The following is a 25705-nucleotide window of genomic DNA, read 5'->3' on the forward strand; positions in this document are numbered from 1 at the left end:
ACAGGGATAAGCAGGTCTCTGCAAGCGTAATGGGGTTTTTTTAAACCACCACCAAGAGGTATAGTGTTTATATGTTAACAACACAGTTATATAATACCATGAACAAAGGTCTGTCATCCCTGTCAATTTATGATCAATCACAAATTCTCAGAGAACTGTACAGATATAATGTTGCCATGCAGCTGCTCAGCTGAGGTAGATGCTTGAAGAGATTATTAAGAACTAGGCATTAATCAAAGATATATCTATTACAGCACTATAACCCATTATCAGTTGTTACTATATTTTCTTACTGTGATCATCCTTCAAAATTCTGAAAATTTCTCAGTCTTACAGTTTAGGTCTTTGTTCAACGCAAAATGAAATAAGATTACAACAAAAGGCTACTTTAAGTAGTATTACAGTTTAACACAAAACAGGAGAAAATTCAATGTTGAGATCAACATTCCAAATTAGTGATTTTCCTTTCCTTTAATTCTAAACATAGACTCCGTATTTGACAAAAAGTTTACCTAGAGATGTTCTGATATGGTTTTATTCAGGTGAGGATTGGGTATCTTTAGTTTATATATAATATTTGAAAAACCCATTTTTTTTTTTAAACTTTTCAAAGTTATTTCCAAATAATGAGAGTGTTAACACTGTAATAGAATGCTGGAAAGGATAAGGATCCCACCAGACCATCTGTTGACATTGGCACTTAGGACTTCAGTTTTTTCTTGACTTGGTAAACTATTTTTTCTTTTAATCCTTTTGTGATGTAACTCACACCCAACTCAAGGTCTATGATGGGATCAAGGGAATCAGGAAGTGGGAAAGGAAAGCATTGTTAGGAGTACAGAGGGAAAACTGGGGACAGATGGGCAGAAATGAAGGATAAAAACGGAATTTAAAAGGTCATGATATTAACAAGATGTATGTATGTCACTACTTACAAGCTAAGTGAGTGAGGTGTGTTTATCCCTTCTTCCTCACACCACATTTTGTCTTATTTGACTGAAAGCACCTTAGGGCTGGGACACATCTTATTTAGCTAAAGTACTCCACACACTTTGAACTTTACACATTAATAATGTAAAGCAGAAAAATTCAAAGTCTACTCCTCTGACACTATAGTGATGACAGGCTGATATACCCACAGAGAATGGGAAACAAAGAAAGACGATGCCAGCAGCTCCATTTGAAATAAAAATAATAGTGCTACTAAAGTAGTCTAGTAATTTTTATTAAATAAAATTTCTAAAGAAAAGCATAGGTCTTAGTATTTATTTTCATTTAAAGTCTTGCAACATTAATGATACTTACATTTACAATTTCAAAGAATTCCAGCGGAGCAGTGTGGCCAGATCCCATACAATATTTGGAAAGTTAGAGGCTATCAGGCAGCATTCAGAAATTTGAAACACTAAGAATTCTTGATCATTTTGTGTCAGTCTGAACATTACCTAAACAGCAGCCTAATGGAAAACTCCTAAAAGCATAATATGTATCTTTCCTTATTCTTTATCTTTGTTGTATAATAATATATTTGCTGTAGAATTAATCACCATCTGCTTATTCCCCCACTTGAATTCATGACCCTCTGTCTCACATAGCCAATCAGTCCCTCAACAGGAAGTCACACGCTGTCTAGAAAGTGTTATAAGGTTACAACATATCTATACTGACTTTAGCATAGGGCAGCTGAAATCTTGAAAGTACCAAGAAAGACAGGTAAAGGTAACTGTCAGTGGTCCCAAGTCAACTATCCAACAATCACACAAACTTACCAAATCACAAAAAACATGCTCATATCGCTATACTACTGACCAATGCAAAAGGCAACCGACGGACCTCCACAACAGAGGAGGAGAAAATGGTGTTGCTGCAGATAATTATTTGGGTGAAGAATCAACAAGGACAGATTAAATCAAACATTGTTAAACTGCCTCACATAATAAAGAGCAAATAAAGAGAAGTACACTAGGTTCTAAATAAACACTTTTTTAAAAAAATTTCCCCATTAAAAAATGGCTAATACCTAAAGGAAGGTTATTGAGTACATTTTAAATCTGACTTTTTTTTTTAAGTTTGCTGCGTCAATAAAGTTGCATGTTCCTCAGAAAGAAATCATGTGTGCGACAGTGTGCACGCACAGAACTTTACAGGCAAAACAAGTGACTTACGACTGCAGGTCCTGAATTTGCAAATTTTTTATTTTTATTTAACTACTATCAGGCATAACAATTACTACCAGTAGTCTCACTGGATCCTGTTTACCAATCTGTAATTCTGACCATATTAGTGAATATTGTATTAAGAGTCATTATTCATGATGCACAGTTTTTGACACTATATGCAAGAGGGTGGCAACAAATGAGTTAATTGCCAAGTCCTCTGTTTTACATATTACTTCAGATATTTTAAACATTTTAATTTACAATTAGGTCTGAAACATTTGATATACTAATTTCAATTTACAACTAAGTAAGCTATTTAAAGCAACATTAACTTCCTAAATTCCAACTCCTTGACACATCATAGGTGTGAGAACAAATTGTTCTAGTACAGGAGTACAGAAAGGTTTAGGATAAGATTCCAGAAGACTCTGCTATAGAGTCTCCTCCTCTCCTCATGCTGCTTGCTCTTTCCATGCTCAGAAAGTCCTGCTTTGAATTATGTTATCTCAGTCTCTCTGTATACGGTCAGCGGCTGTACATGAACCCCAAATGTAAGTCCCTAAAATTTTTAGTTGGAAAATATTTCTTGTTTACAGGTAGCAATATCGTCTTTCAGAGAGAGAGAACACTTACTACTTTTTCCTCAAATACCTAAGAAAGACTACATCCTCAGAGTAATGTACTAAGATTTAAAAACACACAGACACACCAAGGAAAACCAATATATATACTAGAAGAGAATCTCATTAGTTCTACTTCATTAATCTGCACAGCCAGTAACAAACAAAAAAAGTCTCACTCCAGCGCTCACATGGAGACCTGCTGAAGCCAATGGTGCTCTGCATGGATGGAGGGGGTTCACTCATTTACATTCAGTTGCAGTATCTAAACTGCATTTCAAACCAAACTACACTTTCAAAAGTGAACAAAGGGCATTTTGTGATTCTGTATCCTTGATGGGGGGGGGGGTGTGACTCAGCAAACATCAATTAGTATGGTACTACTTTATTTAAAAAAAAAAATCCACACACTTTCAAATAAGGAGGTTTGAATTTATGATTTAAATGCAAATCAAGGGCTCCTACAAGCACTTATGCACATGAGTAACTTTACAGGATCAGGGCTCAGTTTTGTAATGGAAAAAAATTCCAATCTGAAGCTCTGAATGCTCAATTTCAACCTAGAGAGATGGTTATAAACAAAGCTATACATCCTGAAAATAGGGTATATATCAAAAGGATAACTATAATTATAGCTGCACAAGTCTCAAAAACTCTCTCCTATTATAATATTCCTCTTTTGTAAAGATTTCCTAAAGTCTTCTTAAAGTCAATGCAAATGTTTGTTTTTAAACCAAAAGGAGTACTTGTGGCACCTTAGAGACTAACTAATTTATCTGAGCATGAGCTTTCGTGAGCTCAAGAAAGCTCATGCTCAAATAAATTGGTTAGTCTCTAAAGTGCCACAAGTACTCCTTTTCTTTTTGCGAATACAGACTAACACGGCTGTTACTCTGAAACCTTTTTAAACCAAGGAACTGATACTGGGCCATGACAATTCAAGTTTCTTACAATTCTGTGGGTACAACAAAACTACCATTTATATTTCCATTCTTGTCTTCTTAATAGTCTCAAGGAATTCACAGTTCACAGCACCCAGAAAAACAGAAACTGCTAAGTGATACCTGCATATACCATTCAACAGAGGAAAAACTGAACGACCTCACTTCTTTATCCAAGAAATTTCCAAATAAACAATCCACCACACATTGCCAACCCTTTACTGTCTCATGAATTACAAGCGACTAAACTCGACGTGAAAAGTCATAATAGGAAGTGCAATGGATTCCTCATAAGCAACAAATTTTGATGGATGCATATTATATAATGCCCACACCTTCTGTTGTCCATAGTCTGACACACATGCCTTAAACAGCTGAGATGTCTCTTGAGCCTCCCACAGTTAAGGCTTCACCAAAATCATTTACATTAGGTTCTTCAAAATAGCGCTTGTCTCAGACCAGTTAATAATTAGCCTAACTCGGTATTTCTTGGTCCCAGAGAGTAATGTTTAATAAGCACTACGTGTACAGTATATATAGGCGCACATACTACCTTTCCAATCTCCTTTGTTTTGGTGGCCGCAAAAACCGAGACATCCCTAGAGCCGCCTCCTCTCTCCTCTGCACTGGGCTCCTCAGCAAATCTCCACTGCCCTGCTGCATTCAGCATTTGGCTCCAGTTTGCTGCCCCACCCCCGGGGATGCCAAGGGCTGCAGACATGCGGAGGAGGCGGCGGCTGTTATCTGTCTGCGGCGCCTTTGCTCTTCGCTCCCCCCTCCATTGCACCACCCGAGAGGGAGCGGACTCCCCGCGCCTCCCGGCACTCAGGCGGCACCGGGGCCGTGCCCGAAGGGGAACGCCCCCGGCACAGCGGGTCACTCACCGGCTCCTCAGAGGGTCTCTCCCCTCCGCTTCTTCTCCCCACATCCAGCACCTCCATCTGCCCCCAGGCCCCGAGAGAAGCGCTGGCTGAGGCGAGGAGCGGGGTCTGGCCGCGTCCGGGGCGGGGAGTAGGATCTGGCCGGGCTCTACAGCGGACGCTCGGTCGTTGCCCTTGTTCAGCGGCGCGGCTCCCCCTCAGCCCGGGCTGGGCCTGCCTCGCTCCCTCCCACTCCGCGCGCCGCACGCGCCGGCCCGGTCTGCAGCCCAGTCCCGCTCAGCTCGTGGCCAGCGGCCGACGCCAGCGGCCGCAACAGCAGCAGCAGCTCAGGCCGGCGACCCGGAAATTCATTGACAGCAGCCGGGGCCAGCGGCGCCCGGACGGGAAGCGGATCTGCCGGCCCAGGGGGAGGGAGTGGGGCGGGGCCGGCTCGGTCTGTGCCCGTGCGGAGCGGAGGCGGGTTGAGAGCCGCGCGACGCGCTGGAGGATGCGTCCCGGCCTCCCAGGAGGAGGCGAGTCCAGACGCCACCCGGTAAGAGAGGGGGACAGAGCCGAACTCGGGCCGGGGCCGCCCGCCAGCTCCGCCCTGAGCCGCTAAACAAGCAGCGCCCTGTTCTCTATTGGGAGAACCGACCTGGTGAGAGGGGGCCCGAGCCCCCCATTCTGGCCCCACCGCGGCTGCAGCCAACGAGCATCAGCTCCTGTCTCAGCTTTGAGGAGGGGCAGAGATCAACAGGCCAGAAAAAGTTTGGGGGCCGTCTCCCCGCCTGAGCTGGGGAGAGAGGGGACGGAGTTGGAGTGTCCCTGCTGCGCCTTTGCCTTCCGGGGCATCGGAGAGGTTTCCCCACCTAGGCCCCCCCTCCCCACAGACCTCTTCCCCGGGACAGCTTTTAGAGCGGGCTTGCTCGTGCTCAGCCTCGTCTCGCCCAGGGGAGCCTGGAAGGGCCTGGGGTGGGGTTTCTCGGTGTGCGTCTCTGCCCCTTCAGGTGTGGGGGGTGGAGTTTGCTCTGCTGTTCGCGCTCTCACTGAAACAATCGCTCATCTCAGTTCTGCGCAGAGTTAAATTTTCCTTCAATTCAACGACCCCACTCGCTTGTGACAGGCAGACACACCAGACGCTACCTGTGCTGTCTTATAGAGACCTCCACTTAATGGTTTTTCTGTTGAGCGCTCCCGCAGTAGCTGGAGAACCCTTACTCACATATGTAGATCCACTATCTTCAGTGGGGCTGCTCACGTCAGTAAGAAATACTTCCTTCGCTAAATGTTTGCAGAATCTGGCCCTTAACTAATCGCTGTGTGCAGATTATCTCTGGTTAACCTATGGGGCAGTGTGTGCAACACTGAGCTCTGAAAGAGGAGGAAGTGATGTATTCTGCTCCCATCTCCGAGTCTCAGAAATGATGGGTTTGTTGATTGATAGATAATGACGAATGTATGTAGTTGTTTGTACCCAAAAGGATGCCCAAACCAATTGTAAATACAAATGAAAGGAGTTTCTCTGACACAAGTCAAGTCAGAGGGATGTGTGTGTATTAAAAATTATATTTTTGAAGCTAAAACCTAGAAGTAAGGCTTGGGAGGGAACTCTGTAGAGTAATATAGTATGTACTACTTCCTTCACCTACTATTCACATCTCATGAGAAGCCAGCAGCTCTGAGGTGAACCTTGGTTCTTTTTCCTCTTTTGGGAGACTACTAAAGCAAAGACTTCATTACAAAGAAAGGATGGGAGGTGATTGGGAAGGGTCAAAAGACCTTCACTAGAAAACAAATCAAAGCAATTTAAATCGCTGATTTTAATCGTGAGTTAAATCAGCATGCCTTGATTGACTTCAGTCATCAATTTTAATCTTGTTTTGCATTTGTACTTTTTAGTTATCTTCCTAAGGGTTGTTTCTCATTGGTTAGTAACCCTTACAACATGTTGATTTGCAACTAAATGTAGTCTTTGCACTAAAGTTGGTCCTTCTTTTTGCTAACCAGGAAGATATGCTATATCAGTAGACCTTTATTTAAGCAATTAAGCTTAACTTCCATTTATTCAAATTCTTATTCAAATTCTTAACTTTTACATTGTTTATGTTAGAAAATAGTGAATAATGCATTCCTTACTTCATTGGTCCCTAAACTTTTCAAGGTTGCACATCCCCTTACTCCTATCTGTTCCTCTCCCCGCTCCTGCCCCCTCCCCCCTGGGCCCAGGAGCAGGGCCATAGCTCGTGGGGGAGGGACATGGACAGGGGTAAGGGGACCAAGGCTGGGGCCCCGGGAGCAAGGCTGGCTGCCAGGGCCAGGAGTGGAGCTGGGTGGCGCTCCTTCCCCCGCTTCCTTTTGGGGCTGGCCTTGGCCTCCGCCGCACCTCCCTAGGGTGGGTATGCCCCACAGTTTGGGGACCTCTTTACTTACTAGACAGGGGTGAAAGTAACTTAAAGGACTTACCAGTACGCAGGACGGCTGGGGTCCTGGGTAAGGTGGGGTCGTGGAGTGGTTCTGAGCTCCCGGAAGGGGGGGGGTGCCTCAGTTGGAAGGGGCGCAGGCTAGACTCCCCCAGCCAACCCTTCACTGCTGCCTGGCCTGCGCCGCCTGGGGCTCTGGTGGTGATTTAACAAGCCCGGGGCTGTGCCCGCTGCCTTTTAAATTGCTGAGCCCCAGGGAAGCGGTCCCTTTTGCGCCCCCCCGATAGATGGCATGCATATTCCGATTCTGGCACCAGCCCACCTAGCCTCCGAGTACTTTAATTGGAAGGGGTATTCTCGATGGTTGTCCAGGCGCTTGTGGATCACCATGGGCATTTCATTGACATTAATGCAGGCTGGCCCGGAAAGGTGCATGATGCACACATCTTTCGGAACGCTGGCCTGTCAGGAAGCTGCAAGCTGGGACTTTTTTCCCAGACCAGAAGATCACCGTAGGGGAAGTCGAAATGCCCATTGTGATCCTTGGAGACCCCGCTTACCCTTTAATGCCGTGGCTCATGAAACCCTACACAGGGAGCCTTGACAGCAGCAAGGAGTGGTTCAACAACAGACTAAGCCAGTGCAGAATGACTGTGGAGTGTGCTTTTGGCTGTTTAAAGGGCCGCTGGCGTTCTCCATATGGGAAGTTGGACCTGGCTGATAAAAGCATCCCCACGGTTATATCCACGTGCTGTACCCTCCATAACGTTTGTGAAGGGAAGGGTGAAAGATTCACTCAGGCATGGAACTCGGAGGTTCAACACCTGAAGGCTGAATTTGAACAGCCAGATAGCAGGGCTATTAGAGGGGCCCAGCGTGGGGCTGCAAGGATTAGGGATGCCTTGAGGGAGCAATTTGAGGCTGAAAACCACCAGTAATGTCTGGTGCCCTGCACAGGAGTGAATTGGAGTGGTTCCAATGTTAGTAGGAATCTGTGTTTGCTAGACTGACTTGCAGTGCATGTTTCTTTCCTGGGCTAGGGTATCTTTTACTTTATGCAATAATAAAGAATGTTTTCAAAGGCAAAAAATCCATTTATTGAAAAGAAACAACTTCTTGGGGAACAGAAAGGGCAAGGGGGTGGGGTGGGGAATGGTACAATCACAGATTTGCATATGTCCTGTTGTTATACTCAGCCTTCCTGTCTGGACTGCTGTGCAATGAGTGCTGCACTTCAGGATGGCTATACTGCGTGGTGATGGGGGTTGAGTGCAGAGGGTAAGGGTTGTAGTTTTCAGGGCTGGGTAGTGAAGCTACAGGTGTAGGAGGCAGCTGGTGGCAGTAAGAACCCGGATGTTGGGGAAAGTGGGTTGGAGGTGGCAGGGGGCACAAGGGAAAGAATTTTGGGACAAGGGCTGCAGGGGCGGGGCGGGCACGGTAGTGCTCTGCTTGCATGGCTACGAGTGCCTGGATCGAGTCCGCGTGGTGCTCCATTATGCTTATCAGCCGATCCATGCTTTGCTGCCAGAGCACCACACTTTTGTGCCAGCTCTCCTCATTCTGCTGGCGGATCCTCCTTTCACTGTCCCGCCTCTTCTGCACTTTTCCATTTTTATTACTTGAATGCTGCATTACTTCATGCAACACGTCTTCCTTGCTTCTACATGGCCTCTTTCTGATTCTTTGGAGTCTTTCGGCCAGTGATAACACAGACGGCTGAGATCTCAAGGTTGCATCTGTAAAGGCAAAATGCAACACTTAACAGAGGCAGCATTGTTGACACCAGACAGAGCAATGATTCCCCCGTACTTAAGGGCAAGCACAGTCTACACAATAGCATAATTTGCTCATCCCAAACCAAGCATACATAACCCACAGGAGCCCCAAAATGGTGAGTAAGCACAGCATAAGTATGACTGATTGTTTCACGGCTATACTGTCCTCTGGGTTTCTGTGCCTTGGGAAGAGCCAACAGCAGCAGGGGGCCCCTATACTGAACACTGTCCCCACATTTTCCACAAGAGTTCGTCCTGGAAGATATCTCACTGCTGAGGGTGACGTGGGAAGCAAGGGAGGGTCTTCTACTGCAATGCGGATTCCACCCTGGCCCATATGCAGCTTGCCTGTGTGCAGCAATGGTCCCCCCCGCCCTTCACGGCACAGTGGCATGGACCAGTTAGTCTTACTGGGAGAAGGAACACAGTGGCTCTCCCGAGAAACCTGTGCAAGCGCATTGCCCAAGTTCCAGATGAGGCCTTTGAAGAGATCACTGAGGCCGATTACCATGATGTGAGCGAGCACATCAACACCTTATTCCACATCTAGGCATGCATGCAGTCCTAACCCTCCTCACCCCAAGAGCCCGCACCAAATAACTTCCTTCCCAAAATAGAAGCCACTTGCCGGGAACCTCCTCTGCTGTTTGTCCTTCCCCAAGTACCGACCCCTGCGACTGGCTACCTTCCTCCTGGCTTGAGAACAGCTCCTGGCTGCATGCATCTAGGGATTCCGGGGTGTCTTCCGCCGCCTCAGCACCCTCGCTCCCGCTTTCCTCCTCCTCCTCCTCCCGCCTTGTTGAACTGGGCTCTGAAGTGTCCATGGTGGTACTCGGAGTGGAGGTGGGGTCGCTTCCAAGTATCGCGTCTAGCTCTTTGTAGATTCGTAGATTCGTAGATACTAAGGTCAGAGTGGACCATTATGATCATCTAGTCTGACCTCCTGCACAACGCAGGCCACAAAATCTCACCCACCCACTCCTGCGAAAAACCTCACCAATGTCTGAGCTATTGAAGTCCTCAAATTGTGGTTTAAAGACTTCAAGGAGCATAGAATCCTCCAGCAAGTGACCCAGGCCCCATGCTACAGAGGAAGGCAAAAAACCTCCAGGGCCTCTACCAATCTGCCCTGGAGGAAAATTCCTTCCCGACCCCAAATATGGCGATCAGCTAAACGCTGAACATATGGGCAAGATTCACCAGTCACATTGTTATTGTAACACAATTTGTAGAAATGGTAGGTCACACCGGAACAGGTGTTTGCCTCACGGGCTTTGCGGTAGGCATTCCGCAGCTCCTTCACTTTAACCCTGCACTATAGAGCGTCCTGGTCATGGCCCCTTTCCATCACGTCCCTTGATATCTGCCCAAAGGTATCATAATTCCTGCAGCTGGAGCACAGCTGGGACTGGACAGCATCCTTCCCCCAAACAGCTGATGAGGTTCAGCACCTCACCATTGCTCCATACTGGGGCTTGCCTGGCGTGTGGAGGCATGGTCGCCTGGAAAGGTTCGCTGAGAGCACTCCACGCCTGGCTGAGCAAACAGGAAGGGGATTTTCAAAATTCCCAGAGAATTTAAAGGGCGGGTCTGACAGTTGGTCACCTGAGGGCAGGGCAGTAGAGTTCAAAGTGATGACCAGAGTGGCTAGCACAGGCATTGTTGGACACTTCTGGAGGCCAATCAGAGCGCACTATAGGACCAGGGGGTTCACACTGGCACTGCGGCACACCAGCAGGGGCTCACAAAATGTTATTCCACTTGCCGAGGCGGAGTGCCAGCAGCACTGTAGCCACGGAGTCAGAGCGCTCTACGTGCCTTGCCAGTGTGGACGGGTAGTGAGCTAATGCGCCCGGGGCTCCTTTACTGTGCTGTAACTCGCAAGTGCAGCCATGCCCTGAGTATCTGACTGTAAATAACAGATTTCTTGGTGTGGTTGGGGTGGTTACTGGATCTATGAAGGTAGGTGTGGTAATCTGTAGGTTTCTTGTTTATAGCTGTCTGCTGTAGGATTCCCTTGTTGAAGCTGATCCTGGCATCAAAGAAATTGATGCTGATGTTGGAGAATTCCAGAGGGAGTTTAATGGATGGGTGATAGCATGTGCAGTGGGTGAACCACAGGCCTGGGAGGCTAGCCCCTGGCCTGTCTCGCCCCTCCCGCTTGAGGGCAACTAGCGGCAAGCAAGAGGGTGCTTTGGGGCGGAACATGGGTGGAGCTACAGGGAGCTGTTTGGGGAGTCGCAGCCTTCCCCAGCCTATGCTACGCATCGCCCATGGGTGGTAGTTCTTGACGTTGTGGTGGAAATCTGTGAGGAAGTTTAGGTCTTTTGTCCCTTCCCTGCCCCACCTCCATGATTGGAGAGGAGTTAACAGGCCATTTCACCTTGAATTGTCCATTGAAATATGTAACTATTTACAATCTGTTTCAACTTAGCTGTGGCACTCAAAGTACTTTTCCCAGACCTGAAGAAGAGCTCCATGTAAGCTCAAAAGCTTTTCTCTCTCATGAACAGAAGTTTGTCCAATAAAAGATATTACTTCATTCACCCACTTTGTCTCTTTAATATCCTGGGACAAACAGGGGTATGACAACTCTGTATAAAAGCTGGCTTAGCACTTAAAACTCTGGATAGAGGTGCTTAGCCAGGGACTTTCACCATTTCAGTGATATGACATTTTTAAAATATTTGCCGGCAAATATGTACTGCTTAATATTATTGTTTTAATTTAAATGACTATAATGGATTATAGTAAGTTTAAGACTTAACATAGGTTGTCAAAGTTTCAAATTAAATTTTCAATATGTTTACTTTTTAAAATAAATCTGTATTTGATTTAAGTAAAAATCCAATTTAAATTAAAAAAATACTAAATTAAATTATTTTTTTAAAATCAACTCTTATCCATCCTGCTAGAAAACCACTTTAAATCCCTCCTTTACAACATACTTGTGCTATAATGCTTACCAATCACTCCCATCTGGCATTAGGCAAACGATGTGCTATGACTAAGGATATGATTTCATCATGGAGGTCACGGATTCCGTTACTTTAATGGACCTCCATGACTGCTTCAGCTTCAGCCATGCAGCAGGGCTAGATCTTTCAGTCCCCCACCCAGGCGGTGGGGCTCCAGGCTGTCACCCCCTACCTCCCCATGTGGCAGAACTCTGGGCTGTCAGGCACCCCACTGCAGCAGAGCTCGGGATTCAGCCCCCGTAGCAGTCAGCCCTCTCACTCCTATGGACAGGTCACAGGCCTCCGTGTATTTTTGTTTATTGCCCGTGATCTGTCTGTGACTTTTACTAAAATTAACCATGACAAAATCTTAACCTTTGCTATGACTTCTGCTAAACTCTCTTCATTTAATTGTTACTTCATGCTCTCCACTCAACTCTACTATATATGTCTGTTTTATCACCAGATGTGTCCTGTCAGTCATGTAGATAGTTCCTGCTCCAGAGAGCTGACAGTCATCTTTGTTACATGTCTGTACAGCATTTAGCACAATGAGACCCTGATGCTTGACTGGATTCATAGATGATACTGTTATACAATTCAATATTTAAAGACTTTTACTCCAATCCTAGTGCTGATATCTTCAAGCTAGCAGAACGTAAACATAAAAACAGCTGTACTGAGTCAGATCAATGGTCTGTCTAGCCCAGTGGCCAATGTCAGAGGAAATGAACAGAACAGGGCAATTATCGAGCGATCCATCCCCTGTTGTCCACTCCCAGCTTCTGGAAATTAGGACACCCAGAGAGAGCATGGGGTTGCATCCCTGACCATGTTGGCTAATAGCCATTGATGGACCTATCCTCCATGAATTTATCTAATTCTGGAATTGTCATAATGATGAAAAACATTTTTAATCATGGTCTCGTTTATAACATTTCACATTTAATTATAATTCTTTTCCCTTTGAATTTTTCAGTTAACCTTATCTTGGTGAAATATACTGGATTGAACGCATGGAAGATTGAAGTCCTCTATTTATCCTCCAAAGAGATGCAGCAGCACTGCAAACTATAAATAGTAATGATAAAATCTCCATTTTGTGGTGAGACAAATTTGCGTATTATCTATATTTATTGATCATAGGTAATTAAAGGGTTTTCAGTTGTGGATCAGGGAAAAGATCATCTGAAATAGACCGGAGATTATCTTATTTCTAGATTATAAAGGTAGACCTAGTCAGCTTTTGCAGATTTTATAATTTAATTTTATTGCAGATTTCGGATTATAAGGGAGTGCCACTATAATCTATTTTAATATAAGGAAAAGTAATCACTTTGAGGTCCAGAAAGAATTGTCAACCAGTTGGAATGAATATGATTCCAATCTGCCATGAATTGTAAGTGTGTACCTGTGCCCTCACGTAGAGCCCCACTGAAGTAAAAGGAATATTTCATTTTAGAGCTTATTTTTCCCAGCTCTGTTATTTGGGATCCTGGTAAGAATGTTCTACTTCCCATTGGAGAATAGAGATTCAGGTTCTTTCTTGAGGTTTCAGTTATTGAATTGGTGGAAATGTGGTATTTATAATATCAGATACACTATACACTGCATAGATATATTTCAAAACTGGGAATAGTTATCAGTTGCTTATACCTTCCAAGATTCTAGAGTTGCTCAGGCTTTTGGCAAATTACAAAATACAGAAGGATCTCAGAGTTACAAACTTACAGAGTTACAAATCAGGCAACCACTAGGGATGTAAAATATTAAACGGTAAAATGGTTAATCAATAGTATTAGTCATACCGTTAACCCTCCCTCATTCACCCACCTCCTTCCGGGTGACAATCACCTGGTAGAAGTCCTTGCTGGTGGCCAGGGCCTGCGTGCTGGTCTCAAACAGGTTCTGCAGCAGCAGAGACGCCATTTTGGGATGCTGGCAAGAGGTGTCTATGGCAACCAGGAAGTAGTGGGCATCACGAGAGGTCACTGGGAGCTCAGCCCCATCTTAAAGGGACCGGGTTGATATTAATGCTCTAGCCCCTAAGGGGTCTTCGACCCAGCAGTGGGGAGAGGGTCCTGTACACCCCTTTGTTGGTAAAAACAGTCCCTCCAGCCCCATTGACCTGAGGGGAAATACTTACGAAGACCCAGGGGTGACGACCCCAATGGAAGGATACCGCTCAATAGGCCAAGAAACACCTGGCAGTGCAGGGAAGTAGGATGAGCAAACCACCTGTCTGGGGGCTTTGCGGGGGGGTGGCCAGCTGGGCAAGGGGAGTGTGTTTAGACTGGGGGTGGGCAAGGGCTGCGGGCCCCATCACGGGGTAAAGTAGTCCCCAGCCTCTCCCTGTGCCACTGGAAGGAGTTCAGCTGTGGAGGAGGATGGCACGCTGGTCGGTCTTGCGGCTTCAGCTGATAATTGAAGGGAAGGGAGTCCACTGCTGGGATGGTACGGCGCGTCTGTGGAGGCCACATCAGGACAAACTAGGTACCTGGGGCCATTCTCCCTTTTCCTGGGTACTGAAGATGTGAGGGGGGGCGCTGGGCCCCCTCAATTGCCCCAGGTGCTCCTGGCTTGGCCTGCTGTGTCACCCCGATATGAGCACAGCTGCTCTTCCCTGTCTGTCCGGGGCAAAGGGGAAGGGGTTTAAATGGGTTATTTTTTAACAACATTTACATCCCTATCAACCACACACCTGATTTGGAACCGGAAATGCGCAATCAGGCAGCAGCAAGGACCAGAAAAAAAAAGCAAATACAGTACAGTACTGTGTTAAACATAAACTACTAAAAAAATAAAGGGAAAGTTTAAAAAAAATTGTCAAGGTAAGGAAACTTTCTATGCTGGTTTCATCTAAATTAAAAGTAGCATTTTTCTTCTGCACAGTGAAGTTTTAAAGCTCCATTAAGTCAATGTTCAGCTGCAAACTTTTGAAAGAACAACCATAACATTTTGTTCAGAGTTATCAACCTCCATTCTAGAGGTGTTTATAACTCTGAGATTCTGTTGTATGGAGGCTACCTGCTCATTGAAAGAGATACGGTCATCTTTACATTACAAATAGGCTTGGTGGAATTTTATTTTTATTTTTTTATTTAAATTATAATTTCAGTGGATAATATTGATGTTTGTTTTTAAGCTTTTTTATTTTTATCAATTTAAACTTTCACAATTGTGGGGGCATCTGACAATTATTTAATATAGTACATACAGATATTCAAAAAGTTGGCTATACAACCATTATAACACAAATTGTCCATGTCACATGTCAAAATTTGCAAAGTAAATATCTTAAAATCAAACTCAAATAAGTTCCCAAGCAGCATTTTTGTTACTTTGCCTATCTGTAAATTTCAGTTATTATTGGTGTAATATTTTTCATCAGTTTGTGTGTGCATGGTGAAATCAATGTTCACTGACACTTATCCAAAAAAAGATCTAATCCTTCTAAGCCTAATTATAAAAATAAGTTAGAGAACAGGTTTACTCTTATAATTCTGTACAGTGTAGGGGTTTTTCACTGATACATTCTCTTAGTGCATGAAAGGGAAAATGAATTGTAACAACTATTGAAACACGTTCTCCAGATAAAAAATGAATAAGCTGTTTTAAATGGAAAACATCAGTGAATATAATTATTTATGCTAGGGTGTGATATCATATTTGGTTTGTTTTTATCTTTTTTCCTCAATCTAACCTTTCTTGTTTATTTCATTGTCTCTAGTAATAAATGAAAAAGAATAAACCATGGGAAACCCAGAAAACATAGGAGATGCATATGTTGCTGTGATTCGTCCAAAGACTACTGCTAGCCTGAATTCTCGGGAATATCGAGCTAAATCATATGAAGTATAAACAATTTTTTAAAACTTTCTTTGATTAAAGTTTGAAAATATGAAAAAATAACATAATTGGAAAACAAAAACCTTAATTATCCTACAGTTTAGATAGATAAACAGAGATTTACTATCTGAGCAATCGTAGGTTCTTATATAGCTCCCATTACCATAGTTGCTGTGTCCCACTATCTCTCTTATTATCTCTTTATTTATCCTTAGAAAAACCTTTGTGACATAGGAAAGTATAATTATCCGTATTTTACAGAGAGGGAGCTGAGGCACAGAGAGACTAAGTGACTTGGCCACAGTCACACAGGAAGTTTGTGGCAGAAGAGGGAGCTGAATCTGTGTCTCAGGCTAGTGTACTAACCCAATAAATACCAAAACACTGTAACGTGTTATGTTACACTTTAAACAAATGCCACAATCACAACATATACTAGAAAAAATTCAGGTAACATCCTTCTAAGTTTCTGAAGTGATTTTTTTTTAATTACATTTTCTTTGTGCTTAAAATCAATAATCAAACCTCAGCTCAGCGTATTGGCAGGAACATGTCAAACAGTTGCTATTTTAGAATCTGATCCTACAACTTCTGTCATACACGTGCAAGCGTTAACAGGTTTTTTAGGGTAAGGCCAGGTCACGTATCATGTTGCATATTGGTGGATCTCTGTGCTGCATGGAACTTAATACAGGATTGGGATCTTGGCTTTTCCTGTTTCTGTGTCTTTGGTGGTTGAGATGACCTTCCAGAAGATGCTGCTTTGCATTCAGTACTTTCTGGATTTTATCACTGCTTTTACAATTGACTACCAAGGACCAATTTGTGAAGTTGCACCATGTTCCCACAAATGTGGAATCTTTACTGGCCAGTTATGTTTCTCCTTTTATAATACCCATTTTATAAATAAAAAGCCCCGTGTACAATGACTTTGTACTTTTATTATTTTATATCAAAGGATTTCAAATAAGAAAAATCAAACATTCATCATATAGTTAATGGCATAATTTGTGCCTAATGAAACACATTCCAGCTTCTGCAATATCAAAAATACTAAAAATATAAAAAGGAATACATTCTGTAAATGATTACTTGTGGACAAACCCCATGTGTCAGTAGAGTTCATGGTGGTTGTGAAGTCTGCAGTAAAATGCTTTGTAGAATGTCACAGGAATTGGTCATCCATGATTTTGAGGACCTGAGAAGTGGGGTGAAAGTACATTCAAAATCACTTACAGCATCTTTTGAATGTCCCATATACCCTTGCTATTTAGAGAATTCTGCACATAGCACTACAATTGGTTAATTAAAAACAAAAGCTTGCTAGTCTGCTTGTTAAATAAAACTAATGTTTCAGTAATTCTTAAATAATTACTTAATTTTATTTTTTGCAAGATTTTGTTGCTTGAAGTTCCCATTGAAGGACAAAAGAAAAAGAGAAAGAAAGTTTTGTTGGAAACTAAACTTCAGGGAGGCAGTGAGATAACCCAGAGCATCTTGGATTATGTAGTAGAAACCACCAAACCAATTTCACCAGCTAATCAAGGTATCAAAGGTGAGAATTGTTTTTTCTTATTTGGTATTGGTGTCGTAGTACTCAAAATAGACCAGTTAAAGGAAGTAATAAAACAATATCTGTTTTAGAAATCAAGGTCTATTTTAAGTTCTGCAAATAGAAGCATGCAGCTGAACCCTCAGGCTGTCCTTTATTTTCCTTTTACTTCTAAATGTCTTAAAATTTAAAAAAAAAAAAAACTCAAAAAACCCTGAACTGTTTTTGACAAGTTTATCATAGGTGAGACCTTGTGTGCCCATACCTATATTTCAGTCCAAAATTAGTTTTACAGCTAAGTTTCTAAATACTTGGAAAAACTAGATTACAGTGCACACAATCTTAATCATAGTTAAAATATTAGCAATTTAAAAAAAAGGCTTTAGGGATGATCCAGGAAATTATGCACCAGATAGCCTTAAACTATAACTGGTAAATTGGTCAAAGTTATAATAAAATAATAATTAAAACATCTGGAAGATCGTGATATGATAGTATCTAGCTAGCACAGTTTTTGAAAAGGAAATTTGTGCCTCACTTATCTGTTAGAATTCTTTGTCCATGATAGTAAAATAGAGGATAAAGGGTAACCATTTGACGTAGTTTATTTAGACTGTATCAAGGCCTTTGATAGGTTCCCTCTCAAGAAGCTAGTAAAGGAACTAAGTAATTCTGGGGTGAGAGAGAAAGTATTGTCATGGATCAAAATCTGGTTGAGAGATTAGAAACAAAGAGTTAAGAATACATAATCCATTTTCATAAGGGCAAAAGTTTAATGGCAGAGTGCCTCAAGTTCTATATTATGACCATTGTTGTTTAATAGGTCACGTTTACACTTAAAAGTTTTCTTGGTATAGCCATTTCGAGTAGGGGTGTGATTTCTTTTATGATGTAGCTGTGCTGGCAAAAAGTGCTTTTTGCCTGTATAGCTCATTTTGTTTGCTGAATGGTATAAGTTATACTGGGAAAAGCACTTTTTTGTCAGTGTAACTGCTTCTACACAAGGGCGATTTTTGCTGGTGTAGCTATACCATGGCCATATAATTATTAACAATCTAGAAAAGGGGGTAAGTAGTGAAGTAGCAAAAATTTGCAGCTGGCACAAAATTATTTTGGTTAGCCAAATCCAGAGAAGACTTTGAGGAATTTAAGAGGGTTTTACCAAGCTAAGTGAATGGGTAACACAATGAAACTTAAATTCAGTGTTAATAAATGTAAAGTCATGCATGATGGAAAGAAAAATTTGAACTACTGATACACTTTACAGGGTTCTAACTTAACAGGTTTGACTCAGGAAAATAACCTGGGCATCACAGTACACAGTCCGATGAAGACTTTGCTAAATGTGCAGCTGAGGTCAAAAAGGCAAATCAATGTTAGGTTGCACAAAGATGGGATGGAGAATAATATGGAAAACATTATAATACCATTTCATAAATTGGTAGTTCACTTTGTTGTGGAATACTGTGTGCGTTGCTGCACACCCCATTTTAAAAAGTATATTACAGATTTTAGAGCTGGTTTAGAGAAGGGCAATAGCAACAATTAGGTTAATGGGAAAAATTCATATGAAGAGAAATTGAAAGTAATGGTAATTCTTTACCTGTTAACAATCTGTGTATGTGTGTTGAGTTACACATATGTTCATGCAGCTGCTCAGGGTTATTCAGATTTAATTTGCTTCCTCAGTTTTCAGAAAATAATATTTTATTTTGTTTCCTGGGAACCAGGAAGAATCAAGCTGCCAACCATTTGTCCATCCAACACTCAGTTGACTTCCTTTGTTGTCTTAATAATATGTTAGGAAAGCGAGTAGTATTAATGAAGAAATTTCCTCTTGATGGAGAGAAGGTGGGCAGGGAAGCCTCTCTTTTCATTGTTCCAACCGTTGTCAAAGGTAATGTTTAAAACATAATTCCTGAAGTTGTGTGTATTTTAGAGAAAGTTAAGCCCTTGTTTCCTAAAGAATTTACATATTTATTTTATATAAATGTTAACTGCTATGATATTTATATTTGGGTTTGGAAGAATTAGATTGAGGTTGCTAGAGGTCCATAATTGTCTTTCTCCAGATGCCTAAAAACAGTGGGGAAATGTAGTTAGTCAAAGTTTAAAGAGAATCAAAGTTTTTAAGACATAGAGAACCAGTGCAATATTTTGTTATATATTCAATACATTTACTAATAGTTAATTTTGGTATTATGAAACAAAAAAACAAATTTGGTTTATTACAAAGGCTACTGTATTTATATTAGTAAACATAAAAAAGGATCTTTTCCAGCATCTTTTCTGAGAGAAGAGTCCCCTTTGGAGTGAATGGGCATTCTTGCCTGAGTAAGGAATACTGAGTAGTTCTCTGAAGGCAAAATATATTTCACATAATATATTTCACACTATACCACTGGTTCCCAAACTAGGGGCGCCTCTTGTTTAGGGAAAGCCCCTGGTGGGCTGGGCTGGTTTGTTTACCTGCTGCGTCTGCAGGTTTGGCTGATCATGGCTCCCACTGGCCACGGTTCACCTTTTCAGGCTAATGGAGGCTGCGGGAAGGGCGGCCAACACCCTCAACCCGCACCACTTCCCGCAACCCCCATGGGCCAAGAACGGCGAACCGCGGCCACTAGGAGCTGCGATCAGCCGAACCTGCGGACGTGGCAGGTAAACAAATCAGCCCAGCCCGCCAGGGGCTTTCCCTGAACAAGTGGTGCCCCTAGTTTGGGAACCACTAGACTACAAAATACATTTAAAATATTATGGAAGTTTTTTGTGTTTTACTGGGGAAACATGTTCACTTGCTATTTGTGATATGCTTTGAAAGTGAAAGTTGGCAAATAGACACCACTTGAATCGTAAGGTCTTTGTCAAAACTAACAGGTTATTTTTCCTTCAACAGTTATACAGTTTTTTCAGTAACTCAGAAAACGAACATGATCACAATGGTGGGACAGTAACGGAACATTCTGTAATACATTTAGGGCAACTTTATTGGATTGAATTTTGTTACGTAAGAATTGGTATGTAATTTGTGAGAGGCAAGGTTGGTCAGGTAATATCTTTTATTGAACCAACTTCTGTTGGTGAGAGAGAGAAGCTTGGGAAGTTAGTCCATTAAAAGATATTACCTCACCCACCTTGTCTCTATAATATCCTGGGACCAAAACTGCTACAAAAACACTGCATATGTAATTTGTATCGGTTACCATTTGGAAAAAATTGATCTACCATAGTCTAAAAATAGAATATCATCTCTTAGCTGAAATTGTATAACTGCAAAAGAGGAAAACAGGATTTTTGTTGCCGTTGAAGAGTTTTCTGTTTCTCTTTCCTTTTTAGATAATACAAAATACGCATACAGTCCTGGATGCCCAGTTTTCTACTGCTTACAGGACATCATGAGGGTCTGCAGCGAATCCAGCACTCATTTTGCTACACTCACTGCTAGAATGTTAATAGCCTTGGATAAGTAAGAAATATTAGTAGAAATACGTGGTTAGAAATAGAAAATAGACAAGGAAGTCTCCAAACATGAAAAATTAGATCTGTTTTATAGTAGTCTTGTGATCACTGAGAAGGAAATCATGGTGATATCACATGATTTCTTAGCAAGTTTATTTAAAAAAACAAGCAAATATTGAGGATTGATCTGTAATTCTTCACACCGGATAGTTTTGAGGTGAAGATGGTTATACTTTTTTAAATCTAGAGGTTCCTGAAAAGAGGCTTGTTCACTTCTAATGCATTACAGAACCATGCAAGAATATAAATGATACCTACATTTTACATAGATAATCTCAATGATAAACTAATAACATTTGCCAGAGTATCATGGAGTCACCTTAGGATCTCCATAGTTTAGATTGCACTGAGATTTGCACTTAATCTAGGAATTAAACCTGTTACTTATGAATAATATAGTGTATCTTCCCCAGATTTACACACTTATTTTTAAATTAGATAATTATGAAAATTTACAAATAATTACTTTAATCTGATTTCTAATCATTTGGAAATTGGCTAAATATATATTTTTGGTGAGTCTGACTTCTTCAGCTCCGTTTAGCAAAGAAATCTGATTTTTTTTTTTTTTTTTTTTGAGATTTTAAAAGTGACTCACTCCTAAATTCTGATCCTGCAAACACACACGCTCTTAACTTTACTCGTGTGTTGTTCCATTCAGTGGTAAAACAGTCAGTCCTTCATTTTATCTTCAAAAATGAAGAAATACTGGCGTGGCTTGTCTGAACTGTTCTACAAACATTGAATTCAATAGAACGGCTCACGTGAGTGAAGTTAAGCACATGCATAAATGATGACAGGATCAGGACCAAAGACAACAGCAAAATATAAGTTATATGATAATTTTTTATTTATTAGCACTGGTAGTCATTACAGTTTTTGCCTGCTTCACAGTGGTAATTGTCAAACTTGCCTGTCATTGAATGGATGCCCTAGAATCTAAGCTTCCATTTAATGTATTTGTTTCCAGACTTTATGGTTGTGAAGAAAACCTTGAAAATGTGAACAGAATGTAACTGATGCTACGTCATCTAATTGAGTCTTTAGACAGACTGAAGAAATAGCTCTGAAAGGTTTGAACACCCTCGCCATCTAATGGGGTACTTGCTCAAAAGACCCCTCACAAGCCAGGGACAGTTTATTGCACAGTGGCCACAACTTTACCAAATAAACAATATTGTAAACAAATGGAAGGAATTAAGGTATTCTTTGCAGCAAAGGGTAGCTGATGTTCAGGACACCCTTTGTCCTGACTAGGAGAACCCGAAGTCACAACAAACTACCCAGCTAGAGATACTACCCAGGTTTGGACACATGGCTTGGACCGCAAGCCACACTGCCCTCCCATAGAGAGGTTAGAGCTGCCACTGAGACAGACTAGGGCAGCCTCTGCCTGAGTGTTTCTGTCCCAGCTACACAGTGAATCCCACAATTCTGGGGATATATATCCCTCTTTACCTCCCTCCCATCCTGGCCTAAATAACCAAATAAATTCTTCCCCTGCATAGATTATGTCCACCCCAAACTTGTGTATTGCCGTATGGGAGAACCCACACACAAATATGACTTGACCCTAAAAAAAGCCCCAAAAACCCACAGTGATCAACAGAACGACAACATTAAATCAGCAATTAAATGCCAAGACAGTCTCCTGAAGATAGAGTGAATGCTTGCTCTAAGTCATGCCCCACAATGCATATGTGGGTGGCAAAATCTTACCACAGCAAAAGGAGTGTGTGACTGGCCCTATGTTTCTCCCCAGCTTAACCTAAACAGGGGGCAGGTCCCTCCCTCTGTGTCAGTAAAAGCACTCCTTAGAGTCAGAGGAGCAATTCATGTAATCAATTTAGTGCCTGATTCTGTAGCCTCTTCATGCACACAACCACCTTTGACTTCCCCAAAAGTGGTGTACCCAGTGTGGCTAAAGAATTAGTCCTTTATCTTCAAAATACTAGTGTTACTTTTCCATTCTGTTCTGCAGATGGTTAGATGAACGACATACACAATCTCATTCCATCCCAGCTTTATTCAGACCATCTCCTCTTGAGAGGATTAAAACTAATGTCACAAACCCTGCATATGCTATTGAACCTGGGCAAACGGAGAGCTCTCTACACATGGGGTATACTGCATTAGAAATAAAGAGCAAAATGTTGGCGCTGGAGAAAGCAGATATGTGTATCTACAACCCTTTGTTCGGGTCAGATCTTCAGTATACCAACAGGGTAAGAGTTTGGTAATATGAACTATATTTTAGTTGTGAAAGGGATTTGATAATAATGTACTGAACTTTAACATAGGTTTTCTCAGTGCAATGCTTGTGGCCTGATTTGATTTTCAAATGTGTGAATTTGAAAATCTGTCCCCTTAATAGCAACAAGTTACTATGTTTACATTGGGTCCAACAGAACGTACAAGTCATTGCGATTGGTTTGTTGAAGTCTCAATGAGAAGTTTTTCAGACTTTTTTTTTTAATATTATGTTGTCTTCCTAGGTTGATAAAGTGGTTATAAATCCATATTTTGGTCTTGGAGCTCCAGACTATTCAAAGATTCAGATTCCAAAACGAGAAAAGTGGCAACGCAGCATGAGCAGTGTCATGGAAGACAAGTATTGTGTTACATTTATATAATTATATTTTATATTACTTATTCATATTACAGTAGTGTCTAAGGCCCCATTCAAGAAGCAGGGCCCCATTGCCCTAGGGACTGCACAAAGACTTATATAAAAAGTAATCCCCAAAGTACTTGCAGCAGAACACAACAGATTGGTGAAACAAACAAATGTAAGGTGGAATATGGGGAAGCAGTGGAACAGTTGGAGGACGAGGCAACACTAAAGTGCGTGTTTTGTAGAGTGATGAATATTAGTCATGGCTGGCCATCTGTCTACCTAAGTTCTAATTGTATAAACATTTTAGCTGCTTGTGCTTTGGGCACATCATTAGATACCCATAAGTTGTCATTTTTATATTTCTTTATGTTTGATTGTTGAAATACAAGTGAGTTGCATCTTTTTCATATTTTGGTTTTGATTACTAGAGAGCGCCAGTGGGTAGATGATTTCCCTCTTCATCGCAGTGCTTGTGAAGGAGACTCCGAATTACTGAGTCGCCTTCTAGATGACAACTTTTCAGTCAACCAGTTAGACAGTGACCATTGGGCACCTATCCATTATGCGTGCTGGTGAGTATTTTTGCCAAGTGAATATATTTACGGCTGAAAACCTGTACCACTAAGCACTTGTGTGGTTTAAAATAGTAATTAAATGCCAGGAAATCCGAACTCTAGCATTTTAGTCATCATTTGTTCTTAGAGTTAATATTAAAAAAAATGTTGAAAGAGAAATTAAACCTCATGCTTCAAGGTTTAAGCTGATCTCTGACTAAAAGGTTTAGAAGGTGGAGAACTAATGGGACATTGTCCTACATCAGCCTAATGCTAGTTTTCTTGTACTCTCCTCTGAAATATTTGGTAGTGGCCCCTATCAGAGACACTACTGGACTAGATGGACCATAGGTCTGATCCAGAATACCAATTCCTATGTAGCCCAAAATTTAGATTTTATTAAAACAAATATTACAAACTCTCAGACTAAAAAAATTTTTCAATATTTTCTTAAATTCCAGTGAAAATACTTATTCGTTAATCTTTAACTTAATCAAATCATTCTTCTGCAAATATTACAATACTGAGAATTTGAAAGTGAAACTGACATATGAACAAAAGTGAAACTGATTTCATTGATTTTTGTCTTTGTTGAGACAAATGCAGAAAGATAATCACATAAATGATGCAAAATAAACTGGATTTTTAAAATCTTTTGATTTTAATGTCATGCGTGGGAACCCTTAGATAGAATGTGGTATAGAAGTGAAGAGCATTATTGTTAAACAATGGCTTGATTATTCCATTTTGAAAGTACACAGATAGCAAGAACTTTAAATAATATTTTCCTTTATTTTTTGTTATTTCAGTGTTTACTTCTGGTTCTATACAGTGTTGTAACCTGGCCATTATAGATAACATTACACCAGAAGTTTCATTATAACCCTTCTTTTCACATGATCCTTACATTCTGAAAATACGTCCTTTGGATAATTATTCTTATGTGCTTTCTTAGCCCAGAGGTGAATTTTTATGGAAAATGAGGAAACATTCTTCAGCTATTTTTTTGAATTATTGATGAGTGAAAGAAATTACACTTTTTAAAGCATTATAAAATGTTTTTAGCTCACCAAAAATTCAAATGGCTTAAATGCATTTCCCACCAAATTACACATGTAAATAGTCTTTAATGAGGAGTAGGTTATCCAGAAAAGAAGAATTTTGCTCTGCATTCCTGTAGTCTGAACTAAAATTGTTCACAAGACAGCTCTTATTCTTTGTATCATAGAATTATAGGGCTGAAAAGGACCTCAACCTTCCCTGGGCTGAGGCAGTACCCAAGTATACCTAGACCATCCCTGACTGGTGTTTTGTCTTAAAAAATCTCCAATGACAGGGATTCCATGACCTCCTTTGGAAGTCTATTCCAATACTTAACTATCATTATAGTTAGGAAGTTTTTCCTAATATCTAATCTAAATCGCCTTTGCTGCAAACTAAGTTGATGACTTCTTGTCCTGCTTTCAGTGGACATGGAGAACAATTGATCACTGTTCTCTTTTTAACATCCCTTAACATGTTTGAAGACAGAGTGTAGCAGAGCAATTATCTCCCATATCATGCATCTGGCACTCCTACTAATACATCCCAGAATGATATTTTTCTTTCTTCGCAGCTGAATCACATCTTTGGCTCATATTAAATTGGCGATCCACTATAATCCCCAGATCCTTTTCTGCAATACTACTGCTTAGTCAGTTATTCCCCAGTTTGTAGTTGCGCATTTGCTATTTCCTTCCTAAGTGTAGTAATTTGCATTTGTCTTCATTAAATTTCATCTTGTTAATTTCAGACCAATTCTCCTATTTATCAAGATCATATTGAATTCTAATCCTGTCCTCCAAAGTGCTTGCAACCCCTCCCGAAATGGTGTCTTCTGCAAATT

General features: G+C 41.5%; 2 protein-coding genes across 8 annotated transcripts in view; one reads left to right on the forward strand and one right to left on the reverse strand.

Moving 5' to 3' along the window:
- The window catches only part of ANKIB1 (ankyrin repeat and IBR domain containing 1), a 168044-nt gene extending 163113 nt beyond the window's left edge, over window positions 1-4931 (reverse strand). For all 6 annotated transcript variants that reach the window (XM_077808107.1, XM_077808110.1, XM_077808111.1 and 3 more), the window contains exon 1: window positions 4605-4931. The gene's annotated coding sequence lies outside the window, so the exon portion shown is untranslated. The remainder of the gene's footprint in view (window positions 1-4604) is intronic.
- An 82-nt stretch (window positions 4932-5013) lies between these two features.
- KRIT1 (KRIT1 ankyrin repeat containing) overlaps window positions 5014-25705 on the forward strand; it is a 41847-nt gene continuing 21155 nt past the window's right edge. Inside the window, exons 1-9 of one of the 2 annotated variants that reach the window (XM_077808114.1) lie at window positions 5014-5133; window positions 12712-12837; window positions 15463-15587; window positions 16977-17136; window positions 18938-19030; window positions 20467-20596; window positions 22631-22874; window positions 23145-23260; window positions 23695-23838. In XM_077808114.1, coding sequence (XP_077664240.1) covers window positions 15486-15587; window positions 16977-17136; window positions 18938-19030; window positions 20467-20596; window positions 22631-22874; window positions 23145-23260; window positions 23695-23838 — 989 coding nt within the window. In that variant the 5' untranslated portion in view covers window positions 5014-5133; window positions 12712-12837; window positions 15463-15485. Of the gene's footprint in view, window positions 5134-12711; window positions 12838-15462; window positions 15588-16976; window positions 17137-18863; window positions 19031-20466; window positions 20597-22630; window positions 22875-23144; window positions 23261-23694; window positions 23839-25705 lie in introns of those variants that run through there. The other variant, XM_077808115.1, reaches the window with a different exon arrangement.

The sequence above is a fragment of the Eretmochelys imbricata genome, chromosome 2 (genome assembly GCF_965152235.1).
Source record: "Eretmochelys imbricata isolate rEreImb1 chromosome 2, rEreImb1.hap1, whole genome shotgun sequence".
Classification (NCBI taxonomy): domain Eukaryota; kingdom Metazoa; phylum Chordata; order Testudines; family Cheloniidae; genus Eretmochelys; species Eretmochelys imbricata.